Source organism: Ylistrum balloti, unplaced genomic scaffold, assembly GCF_031769215.1.
Source record: "Ylistrum balloti isolate Yb309-2 unplaced genomic scaffold, AGI_CSIRO_Ybal_v1 Utg370882, whole genome shotgun sequence".
Taxonomy (NCBI): domain Eukaryota; kingdom Metazoa; phylum Mollusca; class Bivalvia; order Pectinida; family Pectinidae; genus Ylistrum; species Ylistrum balloti.
The window spans coordinates 1,789-29,322 of NW_026782502.1; the positions used below are offsets into that span (position 1 = coordinate 1,789).

A 27,534-nucleotide genomic window follows, 5' to 3' on the forward strand; every position below is an offset into this window, starting at 1 on the left:
TCAGCCTCAGGGGCGATAGCAACATGCTGAAGAGCATTGAAAATGCTCTTAGCATAAAAAGTAGATTTTGATAAGGATGATACCTATGTAAATCTTTATTTCAATCTTGTTTTGTCACAGTTCAATCAATTTGAGCTAGAATCCAGATTTTGTTGATGTGTATTTTCTTAGTTGTAATGGAAAATATAACACAAACACATCAATACAGGACATATCAACTTACTTGCTGTTGCGTTCACCATTGTAGAGAGCCGAGAGGTTTGGCATTTGGTCACTTCGGACAGTGTCCACTACAAATACCGTGGCTTTCTTAGACATCGGGAAAAACAGCCCAAACATAGACTTTGTCCCACTACAAAAATGAAATGAAAATATGATATCTACAGATCAATTCATAAATTTTGTTTCATCTTTCTTAATTTTTCATACAGAAATCTTCACCTTCCCTTTCATAACTTTAATGTCAATTCTTCATATTTATAAAATTTCAATTATCACAGTGAAATGTTCACCTAACAAAATCATTACAGTGAAACCTTCACCTTTCTAAATAAGTACAGAAGAATTACAGTGAAATCTTTGTAATTCCCCAAACATCTACTTCTTCTTGAAATAATCAAGAAATAAAAATAATATCAAACTATCTGTTGAGTTTCATGTGCTTGCTGTAAAAACTGGAGATTTTTAAATAATAAACGTCAGGTGTCTCCTACACACACAAATACATGTTTTCCTCAACACCTATCACCACATTTATTAATTAACAAATTATTACAAGCAGTGAGTCTAGCAAAATTCTAAATTTAACATTTTCAGGTAAACAGAATATGCTAATAAGTGACATTTTTATTAAAATAGTGTAATATTTAAAAAGAATACTGAGAATGTGATGATTTGGGAGACATCTACTTACCAGATGTGGTGATACAGATACAGATGTTTGATGGAGCCAGGTTCTAAGTAAGTAAACTGGGCAAGTGTGCGAAAGTCAAGGTTCTCCATGTCAAACGTATCCGTCTCCTGAAACAACAGGTAACAGTTGTAAATCATGTACTCATGGCCATTTTACATACATAGTAATTCATGTATTTATCACCTCAACCCCACTTTGTCCTACATATATATATGACCTTAGCCCCAATTTGTCCTATTTGTATATATGACCTTAACCCCACTTTGTCCTATATGTATATATGACCTTGACCCCACTCTATCCTACAAGTATTTATCACCTCGACTCCACTTTGTCCTACATGTATATATGACCTTGACCCCACTTTGTCCTGTGGCAGGACACATTAATCTTACTGCTCTGGATGGTATATGGTTGGACTCCCAATTGTAGTTCAATAGAAAGCCGCCACCTACTACACAGAGGCCCCACTTATATTGACCCTGGCTGTTTACAGGGAGATAACACAGCAAACAAACAAACCACTTCTATACCCTTCTAAATATATATCTATGACCTTGAATCTCTCCTATTGACCCTGCATACTATAATTTTGTGACCTTGACCCTCACTTATTGATTCTGTTTACTATAATTTTGTGACATTAACCCTCTCTTACTGACCCTATATGCTATAATTTTGTGACCTTGACCCTCTCTTACTGACCCTATATACTATAATTTTGTGACCTTGACCCTCTCTTACTGACCTTGTAAATTATGACCTTGACCCCAAATATTTACTGTGTTTACTAGTTATGCATGACTCACCCTGCCAGACATGTACTTGGCAAAGTCGCGGTTGACAGTAGCTACACATCCTAGACGTACAAGGGCACGGAACTCTAAGGGCACTTGAGTCTCATACACACCCTCAATGTCTGGGGATGACAGATCCGCACTGATCTCACTGGGAAGGAATAACTTTGTTATCAATTTACTGTATGACAATTTCATTGATTACTTAGGAAGGAACCTATAATAACAACATGATAACCTGTATCTGTTGTAACTATCGATTTTATAGACAATTAGAGGTAAAACAATTCAGTATCATTCTGCATGAAATGTTTCATTTACCAGTTTTTAATTTGAAAGATTAAAATTTTGTACAAAATGCCTGTTCAAAAATCAAAAACAGTAACTTCATAGAGAACTGTAAGATGTTCAGAATTTCCATCTTTCAAAGGTAAATCTTTAATTCAGAGTTACAGAGTCTGAGGATCTCTTACTTGATGTGTTCCTGATAGACGTCCTCAGGTACGCTGTACTCGTACAAGTTAAACACAGGGTGGGACCGTGGTAGTGTCTTTATCACCTTCCTCCACACTGTAACATGAGAAGCATACATTTTCATTACCAGACTTCTGAACTGTGACTTTTGATTTTTGATTATTTTCTATCGATGGAAATTACACAGTTTTTGTTATCTATATTATTGAATAGGTTCAATAAACCCAATCTGATCAATCATAACCTCATTAGGACATTCTCTTCTGATCCCTGACCTTTGACATAAATCCATGTAAACCAATCTTAACCTCAATAATACATTCTTTTCTGACCCCTGATGACTTCTAACATAAACCAAAGTTGATCAATCATGACCTCATAGGTACTTACTGACCTATGACCTATGACATTTAACCAGAGTTTTCTGACTTAAGACATATAAACTGGCAGAATACCTGAACTTTGAACCCTAATACCTAGAATGTCTATAGCATCCTTAGTTATACTTACGAGCACCTTCACCCTCCTTTGGCGACTTCTGATTGACGTAAAAGATACGAGGTACATTAAGTTTCATAGCGTGGAGATCACTGCCGATTAGCGCCCATAACTTGAACTGACCCGGGTAGCTAGTCTCCATAAGCTTAAATACAGAAACGGTTCAATTGTATTATCGTCATAACAAACAGTGATAGCAGTACATCTGTCATTTATGAATAAAAGAGTGTATTTTTTATTTCTAACACTGATCTGACTTTTGAAAGGCCATTGACAGAGACCTACACGTTTGTTGTTCTAAGTATCTCAATTTCACCACAAGATCACATCATGAATATTGAACTTGAAAATTTTAATTGGAAAATTGTCATATCACAAATTTGTAATTATGTAATTATGGTTGTTCAATGGCAAATATGACATCATTTAAATATGATATTCCAGAACCAAATACTGTGAACTATGACAAAATGAAGCAGTAATATGTTTGTATGAGTTGAATACAGTGTGCCTGTGTGGTAACATTCTGTACCTGTACTATTTGCCAAGGCATATCCATAATACTACGAGCTGTTCTGCGCAGAAATCCTCCTAAACCGGTGCGACTACTGACAGCCCGACCTGAGGGAGCATCACCAAAGTCAATTCTTCTTCGTTTCCGATCCTGTCTGTCCTTTGCCTGTAGTTCCCATTTTTTCTTGTGGTACTCGAGCCAGACTGCACGCTCTTCCTATTTACAGTAATATTATTTGATAATTAAAGACATTTTAACATTGAGGTGGAAATTATTTCAGGCAATGCAGTCATCAAGATCTCCCACCCATGTTCTTTTGTAGAATATTTACATTTAAAGTTAACTACATGGAAAACTTAAGTAATGAAACCATTGATTGTTTACGTAAAGTTCAAGTTCTGTTGAAAGTGACCAATATGATAACAACTTAGTAACAAAATACTGTGAGTATTAAAATCAGCTGATCATACCTTTAATTTCCGTTCTTTTATCCAACGGTAATGATAGAATGTCACTTAATTTCAGTGACACTGGATCAATTAATGATTCTATTACCACTCAAGTATGACAAAACATTGAGATTTATACACATTAGTAAAATACAATACAGCATCTAATTGTCAGAAAGCTACTATAAGTAAAACAGATCATATCTGGTGAAAGTGCATCATCACTTCGAACATTAGAAAAAAACATTTTAGAGATTCCCTATTATAAGTTTATTAAGACATTTCACCACCTGGTGAAAAGACCTATTGTTAATGTTCTGTTTCCTATTATTATTATTCTTTTTCAATGATTCTGTGGCAAATCTGAATTGGTAACTGATATGTTTATAGTCTTTTAAAAGTCTCTTACTATTACTTCAGAAGATATTCAGGTCACAGCTGCCTCATCACATATATAGGAATCAGCTGATAATCACACTTAAGAGTGTGGTTTAGTCTGCTAAGCAAGTCTCTTATAAAATATGATCATTCCTTCGAAAGAAATGTGGAAAGAGATCCTCCAGACTGTTTCAAGGAATCATCCAATCAGGTAAGAGTACCATGATTAAATATACATGGAATTCACTGTTGATCAAATTTGAGTGAGGAGATTATGTAATAAGTTTACAAAGTAAGTCTCATCTAAATTCATTTGTTCCTTCAAAAGATACCGAGCCTTCAATAAGGGTGCTGAAAGATTTCAGTCATTCAAAAGATACCGAGCCTTCAATAAAGGTGCTGAAAGATTTCAGCCATTCAAAAGATACCGAGCCTTCAATAAGGGTGCTGAAAGATTTCAGTCATTCAAAAGATACCGAGCCTTCAATAAGGGTGCTGAAAGATTTCAGTCATTCAAAAGATACCGAGCCTTCAATAAGGGTGCTGAAAAATTTCAGTTAATCAGGTTATAGCAGCTTCATTAGGCATGTGCTGAATTTACCAACAATCAAACTTGAACAAGGGGTTAAGGTAACAAGTTAACCAAGCAAGTCTCATAAAAATCTGACCAGTCCTTCAAAAGATATCATGGCTAAAGCAGCGTCCGGATGGACGGAAGGACGGACAGACGGAACCCATTTGAATATCCACCCTCCAACTTTGTTGAGCAAGGGATAAAAAGACTACTTGCCAATTATTGTTGATAGTTACTATTCAAATTCAGAAAAAAGTTATTTTAACAGAGCAGAAAGTTGTGAATGAATCATTGGTATTTGGTGATTGGTATTAGTGAAGAATAAATGTTCTGAATATTACTGGAAGATGGATTTTGTAATTGACTGTTTTACTCTGTTGCAGACTGTTCATGTCACCCCCTACCTCCAGGAAAAAAAGATCATAGAAATTAAGAATAGGTTCCTTGACATAAGAATATTATTTGATCTACCTTTGTTTAACCTATAGAGAGTGCCATCCCAAATATTTCTCAACATGTCTGTGAACTCTCCAGTAAAAGTGACTCTTTCTGACTATTGTCTGCATTACAACACACATAAAACATTGAGTAATTAAGATAGCTAACCTTTGTTTTACCCATAGGTGGTGCTGGCCCCAATATTTCTCGCCATGTCTGTGAACTCTCCAGTAACTGTGACTCGTTCTGACTGTTGTCTGTGTTGTCGAGACTTGTTCGTTTCCGTTTGTGTGCTACGGCCATTCCAAGTCCAGGTTTGGAATGTGATTTACCTCCCACATCCTCTATATCGACAGAGTTCTGTGGTTCACTGTCTGGGAACAGTTCCTCGGAGGATTGCTAAGGACACAAAAATTTGTAAAAAAAGTTAATTGCCAGAACATAAGATTAGTTTACATTTCTAAAGATAATGGGTTTTGTCAAATAGAAATGATAAGAGAAGATTACAGTCTAGTGATCGGTTAAAATCAATACCGAATCAACTGTTAAAATCTGATAGGCTTTTTGATAACTGATTCATTTACCTGTGTCTATATTTACCTGGGGTTTCTGTATCAGTTGACCGATTCACTGATCTGTATCTATATTTACCTGGGGTTTCTGTAACAGTTGACCGATTCACTGATCTGTATCTATATTTACCTGGGGTTTCTGTAACAGTTGACCGATTCACTGATCTGTATCTATATTTACCTTGGGTTTCTGTATCAGTTGACCGATTCACTGATCTGTATCTATATTTACCTGGGGTTTCTGTAACAGTTGACCGATTCACTGATCTGTATCTATATTTACCTGGGGTTTCTGTCGTTGAGTTGGAGCAAATATCTCGCTGATCTTTTTCTGTTTGAACACATCGTTACGCTCCAATAACTTTTTGTGTAGCCAGTCAGGATGACGGATTCGAGGGACTGGATTGGCAACCTGAAAAGTCACAGTTAGGTCAAAAAGTTATATCGATTTAATACCATGTTAAACCACTGGATCTGAAAACAGTTCTATCAAAAGCAACTTTTCCACTTCTGTATAGTAAGGATGCTTTTTTCCACGATGACTCAAATTTCGATGGTTGAATCAAAAGTTGGAAGCCAAATACTATTTTTTTTTCAGAAGTGCATTTTCAAAGTATCAATTGTTTAAGAGTTTTTTCCGTCCTTCAAAACAACTGCAAAAAATAAAAGCACATGAAAGTAGTACTTGTTACAAGAATATAAAATGTATTTGTTGTTTGAAACGTTATTTAAATGCTATGTTAATAAATAGTACCAATGTGAACTAGCTGTGCCAGTACTCGACAGGCAGATTTTGTATCAATATTTACCATTTGTAGAGCTGCTGGGATAGTAATGATCTTCATAACAGACCCACCAAGTCGTTCTACATAGTACTCCCAATCAAGGATCTGAACGAGAAAAAAATAATTTCATCAACATAATTTTCTTGCGCAATTTGTCTGCAATATTTGTGAATTAAATTTGTTAATTGTAAGTGTAATGACAAGATATCTTACAAAAGTGAAAATTTTCTTTATCAAATTGCTATTTCTTTAGAGGCATATTGTTAATGAAACATACACAAATACCACTAAATTCTTCAATGTATTGAAAGTATTAAATGTATTGAATTTTATAAAAACAAAAATTTAATCCAAGCTGAAGTTAATTATTCCTGAAGCTTGCCTCTCGGATTTCAAAATCATTAGCAGCAGGACTCTTCAGCCATTTTCTCAGATAATGTTTCCGGACACTTGGCTCCGCTTGGAAAATTGCAAGAGGTATTGCTCTGTAAGAAAAACATTACATTATAGTGTTTTTACTCATTATTAGAAAAATGTAACCTGTCTAAACAGACTAGTACTTTAGTGTCACCTGTCTAAACAGGCCAGTACTTTGAAGTGTTACCTGTATAAACAGATCAGTTCTTTGTAGTGTTACCTGTCTAAACAGGCCAGTACTTTGTAGTGTTACGTGTCTAAACAGGCCAGTACTTTGTAGTGTTACGTGTCTAAACAGACCAGTACTTTGGAGTGTTACCTGTCTAAACAGGCCAGCACTTTGAAGTGTTACCTGTATAAACAGATCAGTTCTTTGTAGTGTTACCTGTCTATATAGGCCAGTACTTTGTAGTGTTACCTGTCTAAACAGACCAGCACTTCACATAGTGAACACTGTATAAACAGACCAGCACTTCACATAGTGAACACTGTATAAACAGACCAGCACTTCACATAGTGAACACTGTCTAAACAGACCAGCACTTCACATAGTGAACACTGTCTAAACAGAGCAGCACCTCACATAGTGAACACTTTCTAAACAGAGCAGCACCTCACATAGTGAACACTGTCTAAACAGAGCAGTACCTCACATAGTGAACACTGTCTAAATAGAGCAGCACCTCATATAGTGAACACTGTCTAAACAGAGCAGCACCTCACATAGTGAACACTGTCTAAACAGACCAGCACTTCACATAGTGAACACTGTCTAAACAGAGCAGCACCTCATATAGTGAACACTGTCTAAACAGAGCAGCATTCTTTACACTATTTTGAAGCTCATTTTAAACTTGTGTTGATAATGTGTTTATAAAATACCTTTCAGTGACCGGGGCACCATCTGGTTTTTTGGAGATGACATAATTACAGCTGACACCGGCATCTTTAACCATCTGGTCACCAAGAAACTGAAAGTTCAAAGACTATCATAGTTAAAAGATCACCAAGTATTACCAAGAACTGCCGATCAAATGTTATCAGAGTTCACAAATCACAAGGGATTACCAAGAACTGCAGGTCAAAGGTTATCAGAGTTCACTAATCATAAGGGATTGCCAAGGAACTGCAGGTCAAAGGTTATCAGAGTTAAAAATCACAAGGGATTACCAAGGAACTGCAGATCAAAGGTTATCAGTGATCACTAACCACAAGGGTTTACGAAGGAACTGTTAGGTTAAAAGTTATAGGAATTCACAAATCACAAGGGGTTACCAAGGAACTGCAGGTCAAAGGTTATCAAGAGTTCAAAAATCACATGGGATTACCGAGGAACTGTTAGGTTAAAGGTTATCAGTGATCACAAATCACAAGGGGTTTCCAAGAATCTGCAGGTTAAAGGTTATAAGAATTCACAAATCACAAGGGATTACCAAGGAACTGCAGGTCAAAGGTTATCAGAGTTTACAAATCACATGGGATTACTGAGGAACTGTTAGGTTAAAGGTTATCAGTGATCACAAATCACAAGGGGTTTCCAAGAATCTGCAGGTTAAAGATTATAAGAATTCACAAATCACAAGGGGTTACCAAGGAACTGTTAGGTTAAAGATTATCAAGAGTTCAAATATCATCAATGTATAGTAATAAGGGATGTGATAAAATGTCAAAATTTCAAATACAGAACACAATGAAAAATATTTAATAATCGTAATTTCATAATCCAAATAAATCCAACGAAAATTATGAAATTTATAAAAAAATGTAATTTTTGATGTATGTCAATGATTTTGATATTTTTTGTATTTTAATTAGCAAACTTATAAAGGCCAAACTCAATAATTAAAATATCATTTAAAACATGACATTGATTTCTTGCCTCTGCCAATCTTCTTGCTGTACTGATAGACGTTGACTTCTGGGAACCATAATCCTCTAACGTTCTTGACATCCTTCTTTTCTCGGCAATCAATTCAAAAAGTTCTGAGTCTGGCATATTGGCAGCCTGTTTGAGGAAATTTTTGAAAGCGTTAGTTATTTTGAAACATCTCCGATTTCCCTAGTATTGCTGATAATATTGCTACATGTTACAGTGATATGGAGATTCTGTAGCTATCAGAGCAGCATAACAATTTCCTAAAATTAGTATAAGACACACTGATGTTTAACCTTAAAACTTAAATCCATCGTTGGCAAAGTCAACTTCAGACTTTTCACTAACACTCCTTATGGTTGTTCTCTTGAGATTGGCTTTTTCTTCCTTTTTTTCCTTCTTTTTATTTCCTTATCTGATTTTATATGTTTAAAATTTCTTTTTTTTTCATTTACATAATGGATATTTTGAAATCAACATTATAGCAAATTAAAGATCTTTTTGATCTTGAAAATTAAGAAAGAAAATATAATAGATTTTATATAAAAATTGATCCAGTTCACCTATCAGAAGTCTGTTTTAGTCATTTACCAGTTATAGAATTTAAATTTATTTGAAGAATACAGATGTTTTACATAAATTCTCACCTTACTAAAGAGGACGTCCAGCCAGTAGTCAGCGACCTTGGCGACGGCTGCGTAACATGCTTCCAGTGTATCGCCCTTTAAGAATGCCTCGAACACAGAGGACTGAAAAATCTTGATCAGTTCTAACTCGCCGTTTCTCTTCACTTCAAATCCCTGTCGAAAACAATTGGCATCATATAAGTATATCTGTATGTTTTAATCCCAGTAATAAAGAAATATGTAACCTGTTAGATAGCAAAGCTGCTCACTGGTGGCATAACCCGAGTGTTCATTATAACTGCTGATTCAAAGTTGAAGGGTTACAGCACAGTGAAATATATTCAACTGCAACATACTGTATATAATACTGAAGTACTTGATTTGGTACAAATTTACGTGTTTGATCACTTTTTGGTGATTTGGTTTGAAGATAAATTTAAACCTATGTAATAATTATTTTTTAAACAATATATAGAAATTGCAATTAAACAATTATATTTTTGCGAAATATCTTCAGTTAAAAAACCCTGCTGAAATATGATTACTGTTAAATCATAATGGGTGGCTTATTACCCAGTATGGGTAGTGGTAATTTAGTCCCAGCAATCATAGATATTATTACAGTACAAAGTGATAGATTTATTGGGATTTTTTTTTCCTTAACATAAAATGTTCTTACATCTGCTGATACCAGGGAAATACTCTCTCTTTTAGAATTTCCCTTCCAGTCCTCCTTACCTTAAGTTCAGCAAGAGAACCATCAAAATTGAAGACTGCGTATCGCTTTTTCAGTTTTTTGCCTTCTTCCTTTGATGCTGGGAGAATCATAGCAAGATAGGGACCATCGACTTCAAAAAAGATGGAGTTCTCACTACGCACTGAATACTGGAGTTTGTTGGGGTCCACTAGCTCCTGGTATTGGTCGTTGGTGAAGAATTCCTGTACAATAAGGATAGAGTATGTCAATAAAGGTACCATATTACACCAATGATTCCATGTCAAAGGCAAAAAAATTGAAGAATCTCTGTCCTGATCTAAAATGATAAAAAAATTAATAAATTAGGAACTAATTGATACAGAGAGTCTTACATCCATCACAATATTTATGAAACAAAAGTCTTAAAATTTTTCATTTTTCCTCTGACCAGGTCATACAAATTTTTTTTAGCAAGATAATAAATCTCATATGAAATGGAAAAGAATGGAAGATTCTGTTTATCACAAAAATTAAACACTTTACTAAATTCATGAAAACATTTCATAAGACTGATACAAAATCTGAATTTTCACTCCAGATCACAATGAGTAAGACTCCATCACATGACCAAAAGAAACTTAGTCAATCACAGTAACACTAAGTCAAATTACTGTAATATCATATTTTTTTGTGGGGTTCAAATTTTATGGTTTTTAAAAGACATAATTTCATGAAGAATTCTTGTTCTCATAATCACTAATACTTCAATCAATTTTAATCTAATTGTCATTTCATGGAAATTTCTGAATTCAAAAGTACACATGCCTTCAATGAAAATAAATCTCCCACAAAAATCAACCATTTTACAGTATATTCATAACAAAAACTGTGGGACATGACACAGATAACACTGTGGTCATGTGATCTAATGTGTACTTCAGTTAAACTAATGAGTAGCACTCATCTTAAACACAACCGCATCCACAAGCCTAGACTAATAACAGGATGACCTCTTATGACCTCCAGAGGTTTTGAAATACCTGGCCATGAAACATTGTTGAAGGATCTTTAAACCCATGACCTGATTTTTTTGATGAGAAAGTTTTTCATTCCATGGCTATGAAACCTCATTTTCTCAAAAAGGAATTTTTAAACCCCTCAAAACCTGGTTTTTCTCAGAAAGGATTTTTAAACCCCTGGTGAAGAAACCTTGTTTCCCCATCACTTTACCTATCTTGGTGTAACATCTGATGAAGAAACCTTGTTTCTCCATCACTTCACCTATCTTGGTGTAACATCTGGTGAAGAAACCTTGTTTCTCCATCACTTTACCTATCTTTGTGTAACATCTGGTGAAGAAACCTCGTTTCTCCATCACTTCTCCTACCGTGGCTAATCTAACCATGTTGTTACTATTACAGCCACTCACCTTGACCATGATATTAAGCATGGCACCTGGGTAAGAAATGGTCACTTTAGACTTCTTGGGGTTTGTTGTCTTCAGCACGTAGTTTTCAGGGAAGGTTGCAGGTAACACACACCAAATACCATCAGTGTCTAACTCCAACGGACGCCTGCAATATCAATACAGCATACATTTGTCTGAAATTTTCATCAACTGCATAAATATCTGCATCGAACCTGATTTTACATTTTTTCAATGAATGTGAATACTGAAATGATTACAAGATACCATGCTGAATATATGTTCCTTCATTTATCTTTGAAATATTATATTCATTAAATAGTAACCTTTACCAAATAATAAACATGTCCTTTAATAAGCCCACCCCAAACTTATCCGTTTGAGTGACTTTGGTCCACTCAGCTTACTGTAGGATATATTTGTGTTTACAATGATATGTAGGAAAACAGTTTTAATAAGCCCACCCCAAACTTATCCGTTTGAGTGACTTTGGTCCACTCAGCTTACTGTAGGATATATTTGTGTTTACAATGATATGTAGGAAAACAGTTTTACCCGATCTGTTCAACAATCTCCTTCGCTTTGGTGATGATGTGTGCACCAGTATAACACACAACTCCCGCCATTTCCATACTGTACCAACGTGCTCTGAAATAATGGTAATAATACAATTAGTGTCAGGCCTAACTTGTATATATTAATATTCTGTGAATTCAGCTTCTTCAGACTTCACCTTCTTAATATCATGATATTAATTTAACTACACAAGTTTCACAGACTGCCAGTCTTTTACTGAACCATGCAAATATACATCTCCTAGCAAGGCTTGGACTAAAATATCTGCCACTTCCTTAGTTATGATGACGGGAAGATATTGTCAGCATAGGGAGATCTCAAGAAACATTCTAAAAAGTGATATTGCTTTTTTCATCTGAACAACAATCTTTTTTTTCAAACTGCACTGTCAGTTTTACAATATTTTTGTTCTTCTGTGAGTTTAAACTTTTGTGATATTCCACAAATGTACCTTTCAAAATACAAAGACATTTAAGCATGAATTATCAATTCTAGGTATTTCGAAAACCTTGTAAATTCTAAGCTTCAATTGATATTCAGACATCAGAACAAACACTCCATAGAATGATGGTTTTACAATTTTCTAATTAGTCAAAAATTGTTTCCAAGATAAGGAGGAAACTGATGTAGAAAATATCAGTAAAATTTTGATACCTTTACTCTATAACAAATTATATGAATGTTATAGTCCATGGACTCTTATCACACATGATACAGAGAAAACTATTTATTTTGAGGGTTCTTTGCCAAAATGCAGGTTTCTGAGAATTATGAAAATCCCTGTCATCAAAAATGATTATTTGCCATTTTTCTTTACAGAATGATGATCTTGGAACTATGAAATACCATTTCATAGAAGTTTTATTTGCCTTCATATGAATTTATATCGAAATCCTCGAAGATGTCTATTAGAGTGTTACATCGACTCAACGCTGAGAAACTGGAAACAATCTATACCAACCTATAAAACAACAGAAATGTTAAAAACTAGAAATCTTTAAGAATGAATATTTACCTAGTAAAAACTTACCCTTTTCTCATCACATAGCCATAAAAGGAGTTGAGAATACACTTGTGGGCGAGCTGGAGTGAGTCGTACAAAACCACCATACCATTAGCACGCTTGATTTCAGCTGCATCTTTAGATTCCTCCGCCTCTGCTAATTTTCTCTTCCACACTTTCACAAGACCTTTAAATTCATAGCGTCTGTCTCGGAAATCTCTCACAGTGTCGACGTAGAAAGAGTTTTCCCGTTGACAAATGGTGGCAGTTCTTTCTTCCATTTTCGTGGAATGTACTTTCTTATAAGCCTTCTTACAATAGTCTGTAACAAAGTTATATAAAAATTGCTGTAAAATCATCAATTTTTGTAGGGGGTTATTTTCTCTGATGGGTACTCGTTGTACATTGATTATTTGTATGTCCTTGAACTAATATCACCTATTGAGCTATACTTACCCAGGAAAACAAACGTTCATGAAAAAGTGACATTTTGATAAAAAACTGAGTCACATGAAAATACAGTTGAAACTCCTTATCTCAAAATCACAGATCTTGTAGATCCTGTTTACTTCTAAGTATTTCGTTGGTACTGTCCAAACTTCACACTAAACATTCAAACTGATTTAAATCAAATACTTTGATAACTTGAGGTTTTCCTAAATTCCGGCCAACTTCGAGGTAACAAGGTTTGACTGCATATCATTTTCCTTAAGATTTAATGTGATATTTACTTGAACTTCATTTGAACAAAAATCTAAATTATGTATCAAAAACTATTCCCTGGAATATACCTACCAGCCAATCTTTTCTTTTCAATGGTGGCCTGTTCCTCCCGATTAAGTTGGTGGAATGCTCGTGGCTCCCCTCCTGGTGCACTAGGTGGGAACTTTTCATTCTCCAGCTGTTGTTGAATTCGTTGGAACTCGCTTCGCGAGGCTGGCACTATAACACAACATCAGCCTTCCATATTTGATCAAGTTTCATATTATTTATATCCATCAAACTAGCATTAAATTTTCTTTACATTTTCTTGTGAATTATGACAAAGACTTCTTACAGTTTCTATTTCCATCACAAATTATCATGAAGGGTGTGTTGATTCTTCATTGCATCCATCTGTCAATATAAGGTAACAGGGGTCATTATTTATTTCAATACCATGCTAGGATTCGAACCCAGGACCTCTGGTTTACAAGTATGACACTGAACCAGCTGAACTATTCAGAAGTTCTCTGTAGCTGGGTGGAATATTGTAGATAGTGCTTTACCAGGGTTACATTAACTTGACCTTATCATCAAACAATGACCAACCACGGTATTCCAGACAACTTCAAAATTAAGATTACTTTTTAATCTTTACTGTGAAAACAGTATGGTGCGAAGGAGATCATTACATACTTGTTTCGCCTCTCCACATCCATGTCATTTTACGTTGGCACACAGCACCAGGCTTATTGAAGTCACATGCCGCACAAGTTGCTTCATCTACAATCGCTGGAGGCTAGAAGACCAACAAGATTTTAAACATTCAGAAATGTTTTAGAAATTTTATTCTGCTTAGATACAGGGGCTACAAGACATCTGACAGATGTGACAATTATTGAAAAGCTCTTTATTGACAAAGACTATTTTTTTGGAATATTTTTGCCATTTTTTTTTCTAACGTGATTTTTTAAGTTTGTCAAGGTCATTTATTTACCCAGCATCCAACATAGTAAACATGATTTTGAAGCCTTGATTTTTGGTTAAATGTTTTAACCAGGCAGACTAAAGAGTACCAATATCAGGACTGACTTATTCTTTATACAGAATACATCTTGGTTTAAGCCAAGGGGGCAACTTTCTTACTTAAGATTTGACAGGACTTACTACAGTAGAATAAGATAGCATTGGGTTTTAATTTTATTGAACAGCAATAGCTATGGGTGGACATTAGATCAACAACCAAGTTTTCAACGATTACCTGTAATCTGTTTGTAAGGATGATGTTTGGGTACATGGCAGCCACATCCAGATGGTAAATGATCGGGTTCTCAAGTCGGTTGGGACAATCACGCAGCATAGCCAGACGTTCAATGATATCCGTACAAACCTCATCCAAGTTAGTCACGGTATCCATGGCGATTTTCTCCTCCTCTTCTATCGCATGCTTCATTGTCTTGTGCACCTTGTCAATGAGGTTTTGAAATGCTTCTGGTACCTGGTCAAAGATTCACATATGCCATGGTCATTGTTTTTATAAGAAATTTTATTCTGTAACTACTAGCAGTATAGGCGACTCCAGAAATGTTTACATGACTAAAACAAATCTGTAAGAAAGGATTGCTTCTGTCCCCATTTTCATCAGGTTTTTTTGTATTTTGGTTTTATTTAGCAATATTGACATTTCACTCCGTCAATTGTATTAAATAATTTTGATATAGATCCCTTCAGAAACAAGTCACCAGAGATGATTTGATTTGAGTTTGTTTACTAGGTTTATCTTTCTGAACAGTTAGGGTCATTTTGAGGCTGGAAATCCTTGTTGAAGTTGGTGGTAACCTCACTGAATCACATACAGAAGGCCCACTGCATTTCAATTAGGTTAAAGCATCTTACCTAACGACACAACAATAGCAGAGATCTGGATCTCAGCTTCCTGTGAAACACAAACTGCTGCAGATAGGTAACCTTAAACCACGCACCTCAGATCTGAACATGAGGTTATCTAATCTACCTAGCAGAGCTATCCCACCCTATTCCTTTATGTGAGACTGAATACATTACAACATGATGGTATAGGTATAAACTGACATGCTGTTAATAAAGTGATAGTGACATAAAAACTGTATAAATGTACCATTCTAAACCTGCAGGGAAGGTCTGCCCTAAAGACTCCTGACTCCAGCGCCTCTACATGACCGCCTACATACGTCTCCGAGTCAAGTACATGGCCATCCTCTGTCAGCTTGTTAAATACAGCCATCTGTTTATTGGGGAATATGATGTTGGCATGATAGGCTTGCACCATAAGTAGGGCCTCACAGAGTGTTCCAGATCCCTTCCTCAGTACCTGGGAAAGAGACAGGTGTACTGATCATCAGAAACAGGAAAACTTTTCCTCAAAACAGCTGTAATTAGTACATCTTTACGGAACATATTTTCACATCATGCTATCATGAAACAGAAAAATCAATCTAACCTTAACATTGTCTATTCATGTAATCTTTATGCATATTTTCACCCTCTCCCTCTTTTGAATTCTGACCAAAAGGATTGTCTGAAATGATTCCATTTTTCAAAGTAGTCAAAAACTTTTTATCACATAACCGACAAGTTTTCCCATGTCATACGCCCATGTCATAATAATGGTAATACACATGTGTAATAAAGGTTTGGGGTCTGCTGATTGGTCAAAATCGTGGGAACGTATTCATACGCCCGCGCGCTTACTACTTTTATTTACTACAACAAACTGTAGTAAAATATGGCTGACCAGATCAACATTGGCGACAGTTTTTATTGATAAGAAGGGGACTGGTGTGGTGAAGGAGATAATCCCACAGGGGTTTGCTGTATTTTATAATGTTGAATTTTGTGGGATTGACTTTCAAATTGAGCTTGAGCACGATCGTATTGAAAAGGTGGTAGATCCCTCCCAACAGCAAACGACCGCTCCGGATGGCGGTCCTGTTGCCCCTGAACCAAGTCATTTCGTTTCAGTCAGAGAAGATGAGGTGGGGAACATTATACAGGATCAATCAAACAAGAATACGTTGAGCAAAACTTTGTATGACATGAAACTTTTGTATAAATTTTTTGAGTTACCAGAAATAAATGAAAAGCTATCATTGAAAGTGACAGTGACTCGCAGTAACTTGAGCAGTTAGGCCGAACCTGATGACCCGTCTGACGAGGCGAGGTGACGTCACGTTACCAATATCAAGTGAATTTCCAGAAGATTTTTTTTTGTTTTTGATTTTTAAAAGTTATTTTGGCATTAACCAGAATTTAAATGTTTTACTTTGTAGGTATTATTTTGGAACATAACAATCTCTTATTCAATCATTGAAAAAAGGTACTATTTGCAACACGGATGGATAAAACTATGGTTGCTGTACGTTGGTTTTGACCTATATAGAAACAGCTTATTGCATAGTGGAAGTAAATTGTAGTTTTCGTCGATTTTTCCATTTTAATTGGTTATGTGATAAATAGAATCTTACACTCGTGTCAATGTATTATCGGCTCGTGGCATATCAAATTATTGAACTCGTTTTAATAAATTCCATAATACATTGACACTCATGTAAGATCCTCTATTTCCATAATGGTTAGTTTTCCCCAAATTCAAGATTGACCCATAAAAATTCCTGGTGCAATTAAATCAATAGCAATTGATCTGCTTACCTCATCTGGTTCCATGGGGATGATTGTACACAAGGCAAATATAAAGGGATGGACATACTTCATGTACAGGTAGTAGGTAGCCACAGCGTCCGACACGGAGTAGTTGGACAGCACCTACAATTGAGTATTTGTTCATTATTTTCTCTTGATGTATTGGAAGAAAAACACAAAACCAAAAAAAAAAAAAAAAAAACTGAACAGACGATTATTTATTTTCACCCTTACATTACAAGAGAATAAGTATATTTTCTGTCTTTCCTCTGACAAAGTATTTTAAGACAAAGAATTAACAGAATTAGTAGGTTATTCAGAAAAGTTTTCTCTGTGCTGTCAGTAGACAAAGAAATCTGTAACATTATTAAGGAAAGTTACCTGTGGTTCCTCGCTGGCCATGCGACACATATCCTCGGGATCCATCTCTACCGGGTTGTAGCGTAGCTTAGCCTGCAAAGAACCAAGCGATATCAAAATATAGTCAAATATTTGTTATCAAATACTCTTCTTAAACCTTACATTGTACTAACATGACAGGTTTGTTGTTAACGTCTATTACTAGATTGTTTTTTTTTTCTGAACATCTTCTTCAGGTTGTTAATGTAAATAGAATATAAATTTTTTTAACACAACCAGTAGAAGATTAGAGTGTGACGTTTCGATGACTAAACCGTCACCTTCATCAGACAAACGACCATTGTGGAGTGTAGTAGAAGAGACATATGTAGTGTATGAGATGGTACAGAAAGCGACTGTGTACACCACTGCTGATATGCTCCACACTGTTCATTTTATCCAATAGGATTATCGGATAACAACAATGATCTTAATACAACAAGTGTCAAATTTTCATTTTGAAACAGTATTTACAAGTCTAAGTACAAGATACTAATAAGGGTTATTCCAGTAAATCTCTGCTAAAGGCGTACAGGTTGGTGAAATACTTATCACCCATAGAGGTTATTTAATTCAAACAGTGCTAGTATGTAACTTTCTTCATAACACCCATCATGTGTAGAGTTCGATATTGTTCTGAAGTTCCTTCTGTTAGATATGTTTCGGAGTGGAACAGCTTTAATATATAATGGGTCTGTTTTGCCACACACAAGTTTTGTCATTGGTGTCAATTAAGAAATGGTTTCAGTAAAGCGGTGATATCAAATAAAAATTGTAAATCATTCTTAATTAAAATTCCCCAATTCAAAATCTACTGTGCAAAACTAGTGAAAAATCATCTTATCGCAGAAAAATGGAAGTCATTAAACCTCGGTGTCATAGTCCCTGATATACATCTTTGTCACAGACAGCTCAATATAAACAGGAAGTAATTTATTATTTATTTCTGAGACTCAAATATTTTTTTCTATTCCTGATGAATACAGCACCTGGTACTGTAATATATAACAACCTAGTGATGATGTATATGAATACAGCACCTGGTACTGTAATATATAACAACCTAGTGATGATGTATATGAATACAGCACCTGGTACTGTAATATATAACAACCTAGTGATGATGTATAATATCTTACTTTGGCGACAGCTTTAAGACCTTGGCTCCCAACAGGCAGATAGCTGTCTCGTTTTACCCAGCTGCAAAGTGAAACAGAAAACTGTAACATTCTCAAAACAGGACAACATACTGTTACAATGAAGGATTTCTATTTGTCACTATTTTCAAGGATGAAAAAGACACTACATTAGCTATAGCTTTATCTGTGATTGATTTTGCTTCAAGTTTCTGCAAAAACGAACAACCTTTAGTTATTAACAACAGATAAAGCAAAGCAGAAAGCATTCAGAATCAGTTGTCAGTTCATATTTTTTCCCCATTATACTATGAGAATATATTAAATATCTGTCTTAACTTCAAAAAAATCAACACACACTTGTCTTAACAGAAGTTAAGTTTTGCCGGATGATAGTTTGAAAATTTAAAATTCAAAAGAATTACAAACAAAATGTGGTTTTGTTGTTCTGTAGTATATGCCCTCCATGTGTGTTGGGCTCTTGGGCTTATCAAGGAGGAACAGTATATGCTGTCTGATTATCTCCCCTGGAAGTAGATATTTACCGTAGACAATCCATATGTATAGATGGCCGAGACTTGTATTCACCCTGATTGTCCTTCGTAAAGCCGATTTCTCGCGACATGTCTAGCCCATGTAGAGCTGCTCTAGCCTCCACAAATGGCCTGCAGTAGAGAAAACACATCATTATGCATGTCAGTAATCTGTCTTGAAATACACTTGTAATACACCTGTAACACATGTATCACACCTGTAATACATGTATCACACCTGTAATACATGTATCACACCTGTAATACACATGTAACACACCTGTAATACACATGTATCACACCTGTATCACATGTATCACACCTGTAATACACATGTATCACACCTGTATCACACCCGTAATACACCTGTATCTGTATCACACCTGTAACACACATGTATCACACCAGTAATACACATGTAATACACCTGTAACACACCAGTAATACACCTATAACACATGTATCACACCAGTAATACACCTGTAACACACATGTATCACACCAGTAATACACCTGTAACACACATGTATCACACCAGTAATACACCTGTAACACATGTATCACACCAGTAATACACCTGTAATACACATGTATCACACCTGTAATACACCTGTAACACATGTATCACACCTGTAATACAAATGTATCACACCTGTAATACACCTGTAACACATGTATCACACCAGTAATACACCTGTAATACACCTGTAACACATGTATCACACCAGTAATACACCTGTAACACATGTATCACACCTGTAATACACCTGTAACACACATGCCATACACATGTATTATTAGTCTTGTAACACAGTCACACTAGCAGTTGACAAGATATTAACCATTACAAACTCATTCTCATTATAAATCAAATGGTAGGAAGAAAAAGACTCAATTTTCTTGGGGATTTTTTTGCTCATTTCTTCTTAATCAATAAATTCATAGATCTGTGAAATTTTAAAAATTAGTGCAAGCAGATTTATTGAGCTATACATTTATCCATGAAATCAAGTGCCCTCAAAATAGAAATTTGGTGAAAAACCACAAAAATTGAACACACAAAAATATCCAATTATACCCTGAGAAAACATAAATAATTAAAGCTTTTAAATAAAAGTTAAAGCTGGGTAAAATCAAGTATTTTATCAGGTTTTATCCACAGTAAATTATATCACATCAATACTGTTTACTACTGTTATAAACCTCAGACCATACCAGTCAAACATATCTCCGTTGTATGTCACAAAGATGTGTGGTCTCACATCCAATACATGATCGAAGAATCGCCGCAGCAGTGTTACCTGGACGGAGAAATACGAGACGAAAAATTAAAATTAATTGAATATGAGTTTTGACAACTAATGAATACAATACAATGCAATATTATTTAAACTATATAGCTGGTCATTTCCGAGGGTAAGAATTTTCTTAATTTGTAAATAAAACAGTTCTATTTTTCATGAATGGCATTTTCATGATTTGGATGAAATATAACATCTATTTACACATGTCTCAATACTTCACATATCAAATTTTTGAGTTCACCTTAACGTACCACTAAACAGCGAAAATATCACCCTAATGAAAATGACGGCCTATACTATAAACACAAAAACATATGAGGCGAAGACAGAAAACTCTAAATGGTAGATGAAGATTTGAATATCATAATTGCAAAAATTTGAGAAAACTTAAAATTAAGATAAAGTTATGGTTTTAGACAAAACTATCTATCAACTGGTATTGTCTTATATATGTTATTTCAGAAAGATAAAAAATCTTGAACAAAATACTTTTGACGAACTAAATGACCGTTGCCTAGTAGCCATTTCTTTTGTCAGTCATTCTCTAAATATAAAAGGACAAGGGGAAAACATGGAGTGAAATCTGAGAAGATCCATCAAATACTTCCGAAGTAAAATAACTTTTTAGGACCAACGAATGAATGAAAGACAACAGAACAAGGCATACACAATTAGAATATTCTAATAATCTAGTAATGCTGAATTAAATTTTCTGTGTAGTTATTATGTGGAACTAACCTCATCTGGTTCATTAAATATGATGAATGGTCCCTCAAATTCTGGTCGTGGTGTGTATTCAAAATCCTCCACATCCTGGGACACTATCTCCCTGTTAGTGATCAGGTATCCCTAAAATGTTTCCGTTATAAAAATTAACACATATGTAAAGTTATTTTCTGTAAGCTATCACAAAAAATACCTCTCCAGAGCATTCTAGTGACAAGTGTGTTGATAAGTCAGGACTCTCAATCTGCCAGATTTGGGGCCGAATGCAAAATTGTATCTTTTTTCCCAATTTAGACCCCAAGTTTTCCCAATTCTAAGGAAAACTCCATTATTTTTCCTAATTCTAACGGCCCCAGTCCCAAAATGGGGTGTGAGAGCCCTGTAAGTTAAATACAGCATCTAATGCCATGGACACTTTGCCATTTGTAAATATTCAACCTTGGAGTGATAAAGAGTTCTGGAGTAACACATGTTACAGTTAAATTAATAATACATAAATTTTATTTGTGAAAGAATAGAGACAAATACATTCCTGCTGTGCCCTGACTGAAATCAAGCTCGTGTCTTTGGTGTGATAATTACACAGCCCTACCAACTGAGCCAAATAAGCATGCTGAGACAGCAGAGTGACAGAGACTGTATTCAACACTATATTCAAGTTACAGTGACCCATAAGCCAAGTGACAGAGACTGTATTCAACACTATATTCAAGTTACAGTGACCAAACAGCCAAGTGACAAAGATTGTATTTAACTCTCTCAAGTCACACTAACCTGTCAGGTGAGTGACAGAGACCGTATTTGACACTATGTACGAGCCACATCGACCTGTCAGGCGAGTGACAGAGACCGTATATAACACTACATACAAGCCACATCGACCTGCTCCTTTGAAACATGTAACTTAGTCTGTTTAAGAATGTATTATATATTTCAAAACCAAGTAAAAATTTTGAAATTTTTAGGAAATCGCACTGGAATAAAATACTGACCTGGCCGTCAATCATGTATGATATCATCATTACTTGGTCAGTGGTAGCATCAGGAAATTTGAGCGGCAGTTTAGTCGTCTCAATATCAAATGCCAAAACAACAGGATCCTGTCAAACAGAACATAACGTGTTATAAGTCATCACTACATCTCCCTAGTGTTCAGCATTTTCAAAACAGCTGAAATATATCTAATGCTGACACAAACATAGAAACTTTACATGAATTTGAATTTCAAGTTTAATTGAACATCAATATTTTTAATCAACAATGATGTTTACGTTGACATCTTTTCCAGAGAGTTTGAGGTCTATCCTTTTATTTCAAAGTGAAAAATGTATTCTAGACAAATTACGATCTTTCCACAAAGTAATTAATATACAACATATTTAACAGGAAACAATAAAAACATTTTCAATCAACAATGTAGGATTTGTACGTACTGGTCGATCCACAAGATCTTCTCTTGGTCGAATCTCTACAGGTAGGGAGCCACGCCCTCGGACCGAGTACCAGTGACCTACATTTATTTTCAGGTCAATCGACACTCTCACATGGTAGGGCACATCATATTCTCTGTTAAACAGGCAAAGGTTTATTAGCAGCTTCTAAATACTTCTATTTTTATATTGATTCATCTTGTCTTGTATCTTAGAATCATTCTTTACTTTCCGAGTAAGAATGCCTTTTTTCCCTAAAACAATTGGCTCATTCAATATTCCTGCAAAAATAGGAATATTTGCTTTTAAGATTATTGCCTCATGAACTGCCAGGGTCATTCTGGGGTCTCCTTGTAGTAGCTAATGGCTACCTCATTGCTCAACATACAGAAAACTTGTAACATGGAGTCTGGAGCGATTTAGGGTATGGATTAAATGAGAATTATAATCAAGTGTATATCTGCTATAAAAAACCAGTTTTACCTGATGTCTAGTATATTATCCATCTGGTCGACCATCTTTTTGGAGTTAGTTGTATTGTTTTCACCAGTTAAGTAGCTGTAAAAGAACCAAATAACACATGAAGCATGCATCTGTGGATTACTTCTGTCAAACTTCTCAACTTAAAATTGAAACACTGAACAGTTAATATAACATTACAGTAAATACAACATACATAGAAACCATTATCTAAAAGGTATTTTATATAAAAGGTTTTAATATACTTTTTCCATTTATAAGTGACTGAAATTTTTGCATGCTTTAAATGAAATTCTTTACATGTTATTAAGATTTAATTTATTTTTTGTCATACTTCAAATAAAAATACAGTATTCTGTAGTGTTCATCAACTTAACATGTGATTTTTATGTTTGGGTTTTTGTCAGGGAAAATAAAATCTTTAAAGTTCATATATGAATATGAGGAAGTTTCTGCAGTCCAAGGGAGGTAACTCTCACAAAAAACTATCCCAGAAGTATACCATATGAGAATGGCTCAATTGATAATGCAGTCAAACTTTGACGTTTCAAAGTTCAAGGTACAATAATTTAGTTTTTAATTAACATATTGTGCCTAATTAAACTTAAATCTGTGTCCAGACATTAATTAACATCGTAACACAGAGTATATAACAGCTTGCTATCATAATCCTCTTGTCAGGTAGCGGTATGGGTGAAATTCTGATGCAGGGCGAAAATACCTGAACAGTACAGGTGTTTTTTTAGTTCAATCATGAAGTGTCTATGACTATGTTATCATTGCTAATGGTCTGAGAAACCAAAGAGGCCCATAAGCTTTAATGGTCACCGGAGTTGAATTTTTGTTTTTAACAATGACACATAAACTTAACAAAACTGCTGTATTCAATATCTAGTGTACAGATTAAAGTAGAGTAATGTTTGTAGCAAGTGTGGATTGAAAGGACACAGCAGAAACCTGAACAAATCTTACTATAACAGCCCTGCACTGAAGTTTTTCAAACACTCCTTGACAACAAAATTCCAACCTGTTTTGTCATTCATACTGAAAATGAATACAAACAGGCAAACATTTGACCCCTGTAACCTTGAATGTCAGTCAAGTTCATTAACTGAACAAACTTGATAGCCCTTCATCCCAGAATGCTACAGTCCCAACATGAAAATTGTGGGCCTTCCGTTTATTAAGAAGTCAAATATGTTTATTGTTTATGATATATGGCACACAACATGACCTTGCAGCATGACAAATTTGACACAAAAGACTCAGACCAAGGAACAATTCATTAATCAATATTGCCCAGAATGTGTCACTTAAAGGAATTCTTGTAGGTCTAAACATTTTCCTGAACAATTTTCAAAAGTTTTAACCTGGAGAACATTGCAGTGTAGGCTTCGCTCGACTTCTCTCGCTCTTTGTTCTTGGTGACAGCAGGATTAATCTCTCGTTTCACTTTCGTTAAGTCCTCCACAGATAGGAAGGATAGCTTGAGGTAGCTTTTTTTCAGACCCACTAGATGATTGGCCTGGAGGAGAAATTCCATCAAACTAAATCATTAAACATTTCAAATAAATTACAAATGGAAACAAGGTTTTCATAATGAGGAACAAATAGTCTTTTACACATATTGGTCCATTTCTCTGCCCAACACTTTACCAACTGAGCTACCATTTACCATTCAGCACAAGAGAAGTTTTCTCTAGCCAGCTCAGTGGCAAACACCTAGTATTTGACAAGAGTGAAAGGAAAATTAATTAATTAACCATTTGTTTCTTGGGTCCTAATTACATTAGTTTAAAATGATAAATATCAATATTTCTAAATACTTTAATTATCTTTCAAACCAAGGATCCTTAACTTAAAACAGAATATGAAAAGCAGTATGACAAACCAGATCTAAGTCTTCCTTATACACAGTTTCAACGGATGCAATCTTTCCGGAAAACTTCTTGGTGAGAAATGAAGCCACTTCTCGCTCAAACTCCTTCTTGGTCGCCACAAAAAAATAAGGACGAAACGGGAATGTTGCCTGCGAAATAGATAATCACTCCATTATCAGCTGCTTGACATGATAAAGTTTTCAAATGACAGCTTTGAAATTTCAAACCTGAAGAAAAATAATTCAATTTTGCTCGTAATAAAATCCAAATCATCTTTTCTACTTTTTGTCGAATTTTGCACTTAGTGTTACCTTGAATCGTCCTCCATCTTCTTCTAAAAAATAGTAATCCACAGCACTTATAAGTCTTTTGTTCTCATCCAAAATATCAGCCTGAAAACCACAAGACATCAAACCAAATTAGAATGAAATTGACTTAAGGATGTCGCAAAAGTAAAATTCTATTTATAATGATAGTGAACTTGCTGTTTACACTTTCAACCAAAAATACCATCGTGAATAAAATGAAAAAATAACAGTGAAAATTGACCATTCTGAGACCTGACAAATCAAACACAAACTCACTTTGTATGTCTCCCACACATTTTCCAATACAAAGTCAATTAATTAACACTAGCAAATCCAGCCACTATCACTTGCATATTAGACTTTCTTATTCTAATGCAGTTGCAGGGTTTTCCATAAGAGCCAGTCGCCGGCCAATTTGACTGGCTACTTTGATCATTTGGCCGCCTACACCAATCCAGTTCCGTAATACTGTTCTGTACACGACTACACCTACACGGCAGGCCAGCCTCCTACTTTCACTACACAGCCTACTACTAACAAAATTATGGAAAACCCTGAGTTGAAATATTAAACAGAATATTCTAAGGTTAACCTTAAGTGTTTTAAGTCAGTCCATATCAATACATACTGGGTGCATGTTGATGAGCCATCCTGTCCTTTCCACAGGGTCCTTGTATCGTTCAAATCCAAATTTTGTGTCAATTTCATCATTCAGGTTTGCACGCTCTAATCTCTTTTCCGAAGTATCTTCTCGACTGAAACTTTAGAATATATCAAAATATCTAAGAATAATTGAATTACTTCTACGTACAACAGCTTCTGTTAAAAATTAAAAACCTCTGGTAACCCCTCTCAATACTAACCTCACAATCACAAATTTATATAAAAGCTGGAATATGAAGAGTTACAGGATGCAAGGAACAGTATGGAATTACAGAACATATGGACACTGTTTGAGTGAACAGTTTACAGACAGCTATGGAAAGAAGACTTAAATATGGACAACAAAACCATATCAACACAAGCACCTTACCGACAAATTATCACTAATCAGAATTATGCGCTGTCTGTTAGTCCGTTGGATGGGACTTAAAATGGTGGTCCATGTGGGAATGTCCCATTCACACAAAACAGATCCATTTATTTTTTTCTATAATCAGCAGGTGTGATATTGTCAGCCAATAGACTTGTTAAGGTTAGCATAAGAGACTTGATACTCGAAAATTTAGACGAGCTTTATAAACATCTTAATTGATATTGAGTAGGATCCCGTCCTCTTTCTCCTGTCCATATCCCATCCTCTCTCGCGACATGCCGTCTCAAAGCTAGGTTAGGGTTAAAATCAAAACAACGGATAGTCTTCAAAATTCATGTCAGAGAGTAAAGACGACCCCTCTCTTCCTCATCCCTGAATTACACTTTCTACAATCACTTCATACCATTTTCTATCTACACATTTCCTAATTTTTCTTATTCGCTGAAAAGTCGAAAGGTCGTCGGGAATGCTTAAACCCATTAGATGAATAAATGAAGTTGTGATGTCAGATTTCCAGTATGATATACGAAAACTAATATCCATACAACATCAAGTTAGATCGAATGATCCCAAGAACCCAATATAAATATAGGATAATTGCGAGTATATCTGGTAGGCCTGCAGCCGATATTTGCTTAGGAACTTACCCAGACCCGTCTGTCTTTTCTGATCGGTCGGCTTTAAATCGTCCACTGTTCTGCAAGACCATTTTCGTTAGTTGTTCATATTCCAAAACATAACATTACACATTTTCGTCCCTGTTGTTTTGTGTTTGGCGGGAAATGTTAAGCATTTTGCAGACTATTTTTTATCGAAAGGAATTATCTTCAAATATAATTAGGCATTGTAAACACAATGCATTTTATATATGAAATAATAATTCTTGGTTGGTATCATAATATCTTCTCAAAA

General features: G+C 35.2%; 1 protein-coding gene across 1 annotated transcript; it reads right to left on the minus strand.

Moving 5' to 3' along the window:
* Positions 1–219: 219 nt before the first annotated feature.
* LOC132559247 (DNA polymerase epsilon catalytic subunit A-like) lies at positions 220–27,331 on the minus strand. Its single transcript, XM_060223865.1, has 35 exons — positions 27,276–27,331; positions 26,215–26,341; positions 25,590–25,670; positions 25,290–25,427; positions 24,769–24,923; positions 23,402–23,476; positions 22,922–23,054; positions 22,481–22,588; positions 21,501–21,611; positions 20,674–20,759; positions 19,471–19,590; positions 18,929–18,989; positions 17,772–17,843; positions 17,400–17,513; positions 15,850–16,062; positions 14,974–15,210; positions 14,409–14,511; positions 13,806–13,952; positions 13,038–13,332; positions 11,987–12,079; positions 11,435–11,579; positions 10,047–10,247; positions 9,330–9,482; positions 8,689–8,814; positions 7,692–7,780; positions 6,775–6,877; positions 6,417–6,497; positions 5,891–6,019; positions 5,204–5,434; positions 3,215–3,412; positions 2,695–2,827; positions 2,184–2,280; positions 1,723–1,861; positions 914–1,020; positions 220–352 (listed from the first exon to the last, which is right to left on the minus strand). Exons 1-35 carry the CDS (start codon positions 27,329–27,331, stop codon positions 220–222), a joined length of 4,590 nt encoding a protein of 1,529 aa, XP_060079848.1.
* Between the last annotated feature and the right edge of the window lie 203 nt (positions 27,332–27,534).

Coding starts and splice junctions, on each gene's coding strand:
- LOC132559247 (XM_060223865.1), bottom strand. CDS start 27,331: ATGGTCTTGCAGAACAGTGGACGATTTAAAGCCGACCGATCAGAAAAG. Junction 25,671..26,214: donor GGCTCATCAACATGCACCCA/GTATGTATTGAT, acceptor TGTGGTTTTCAG/GCTGATATTTTGGATGAGAA. Junction 23,055..23,401: donor GATAATATACTAGACATCAG/GTAAAACTGGTT, acceptor CCTGTTTAACAG/AGAATATGATGTGCCCTACC.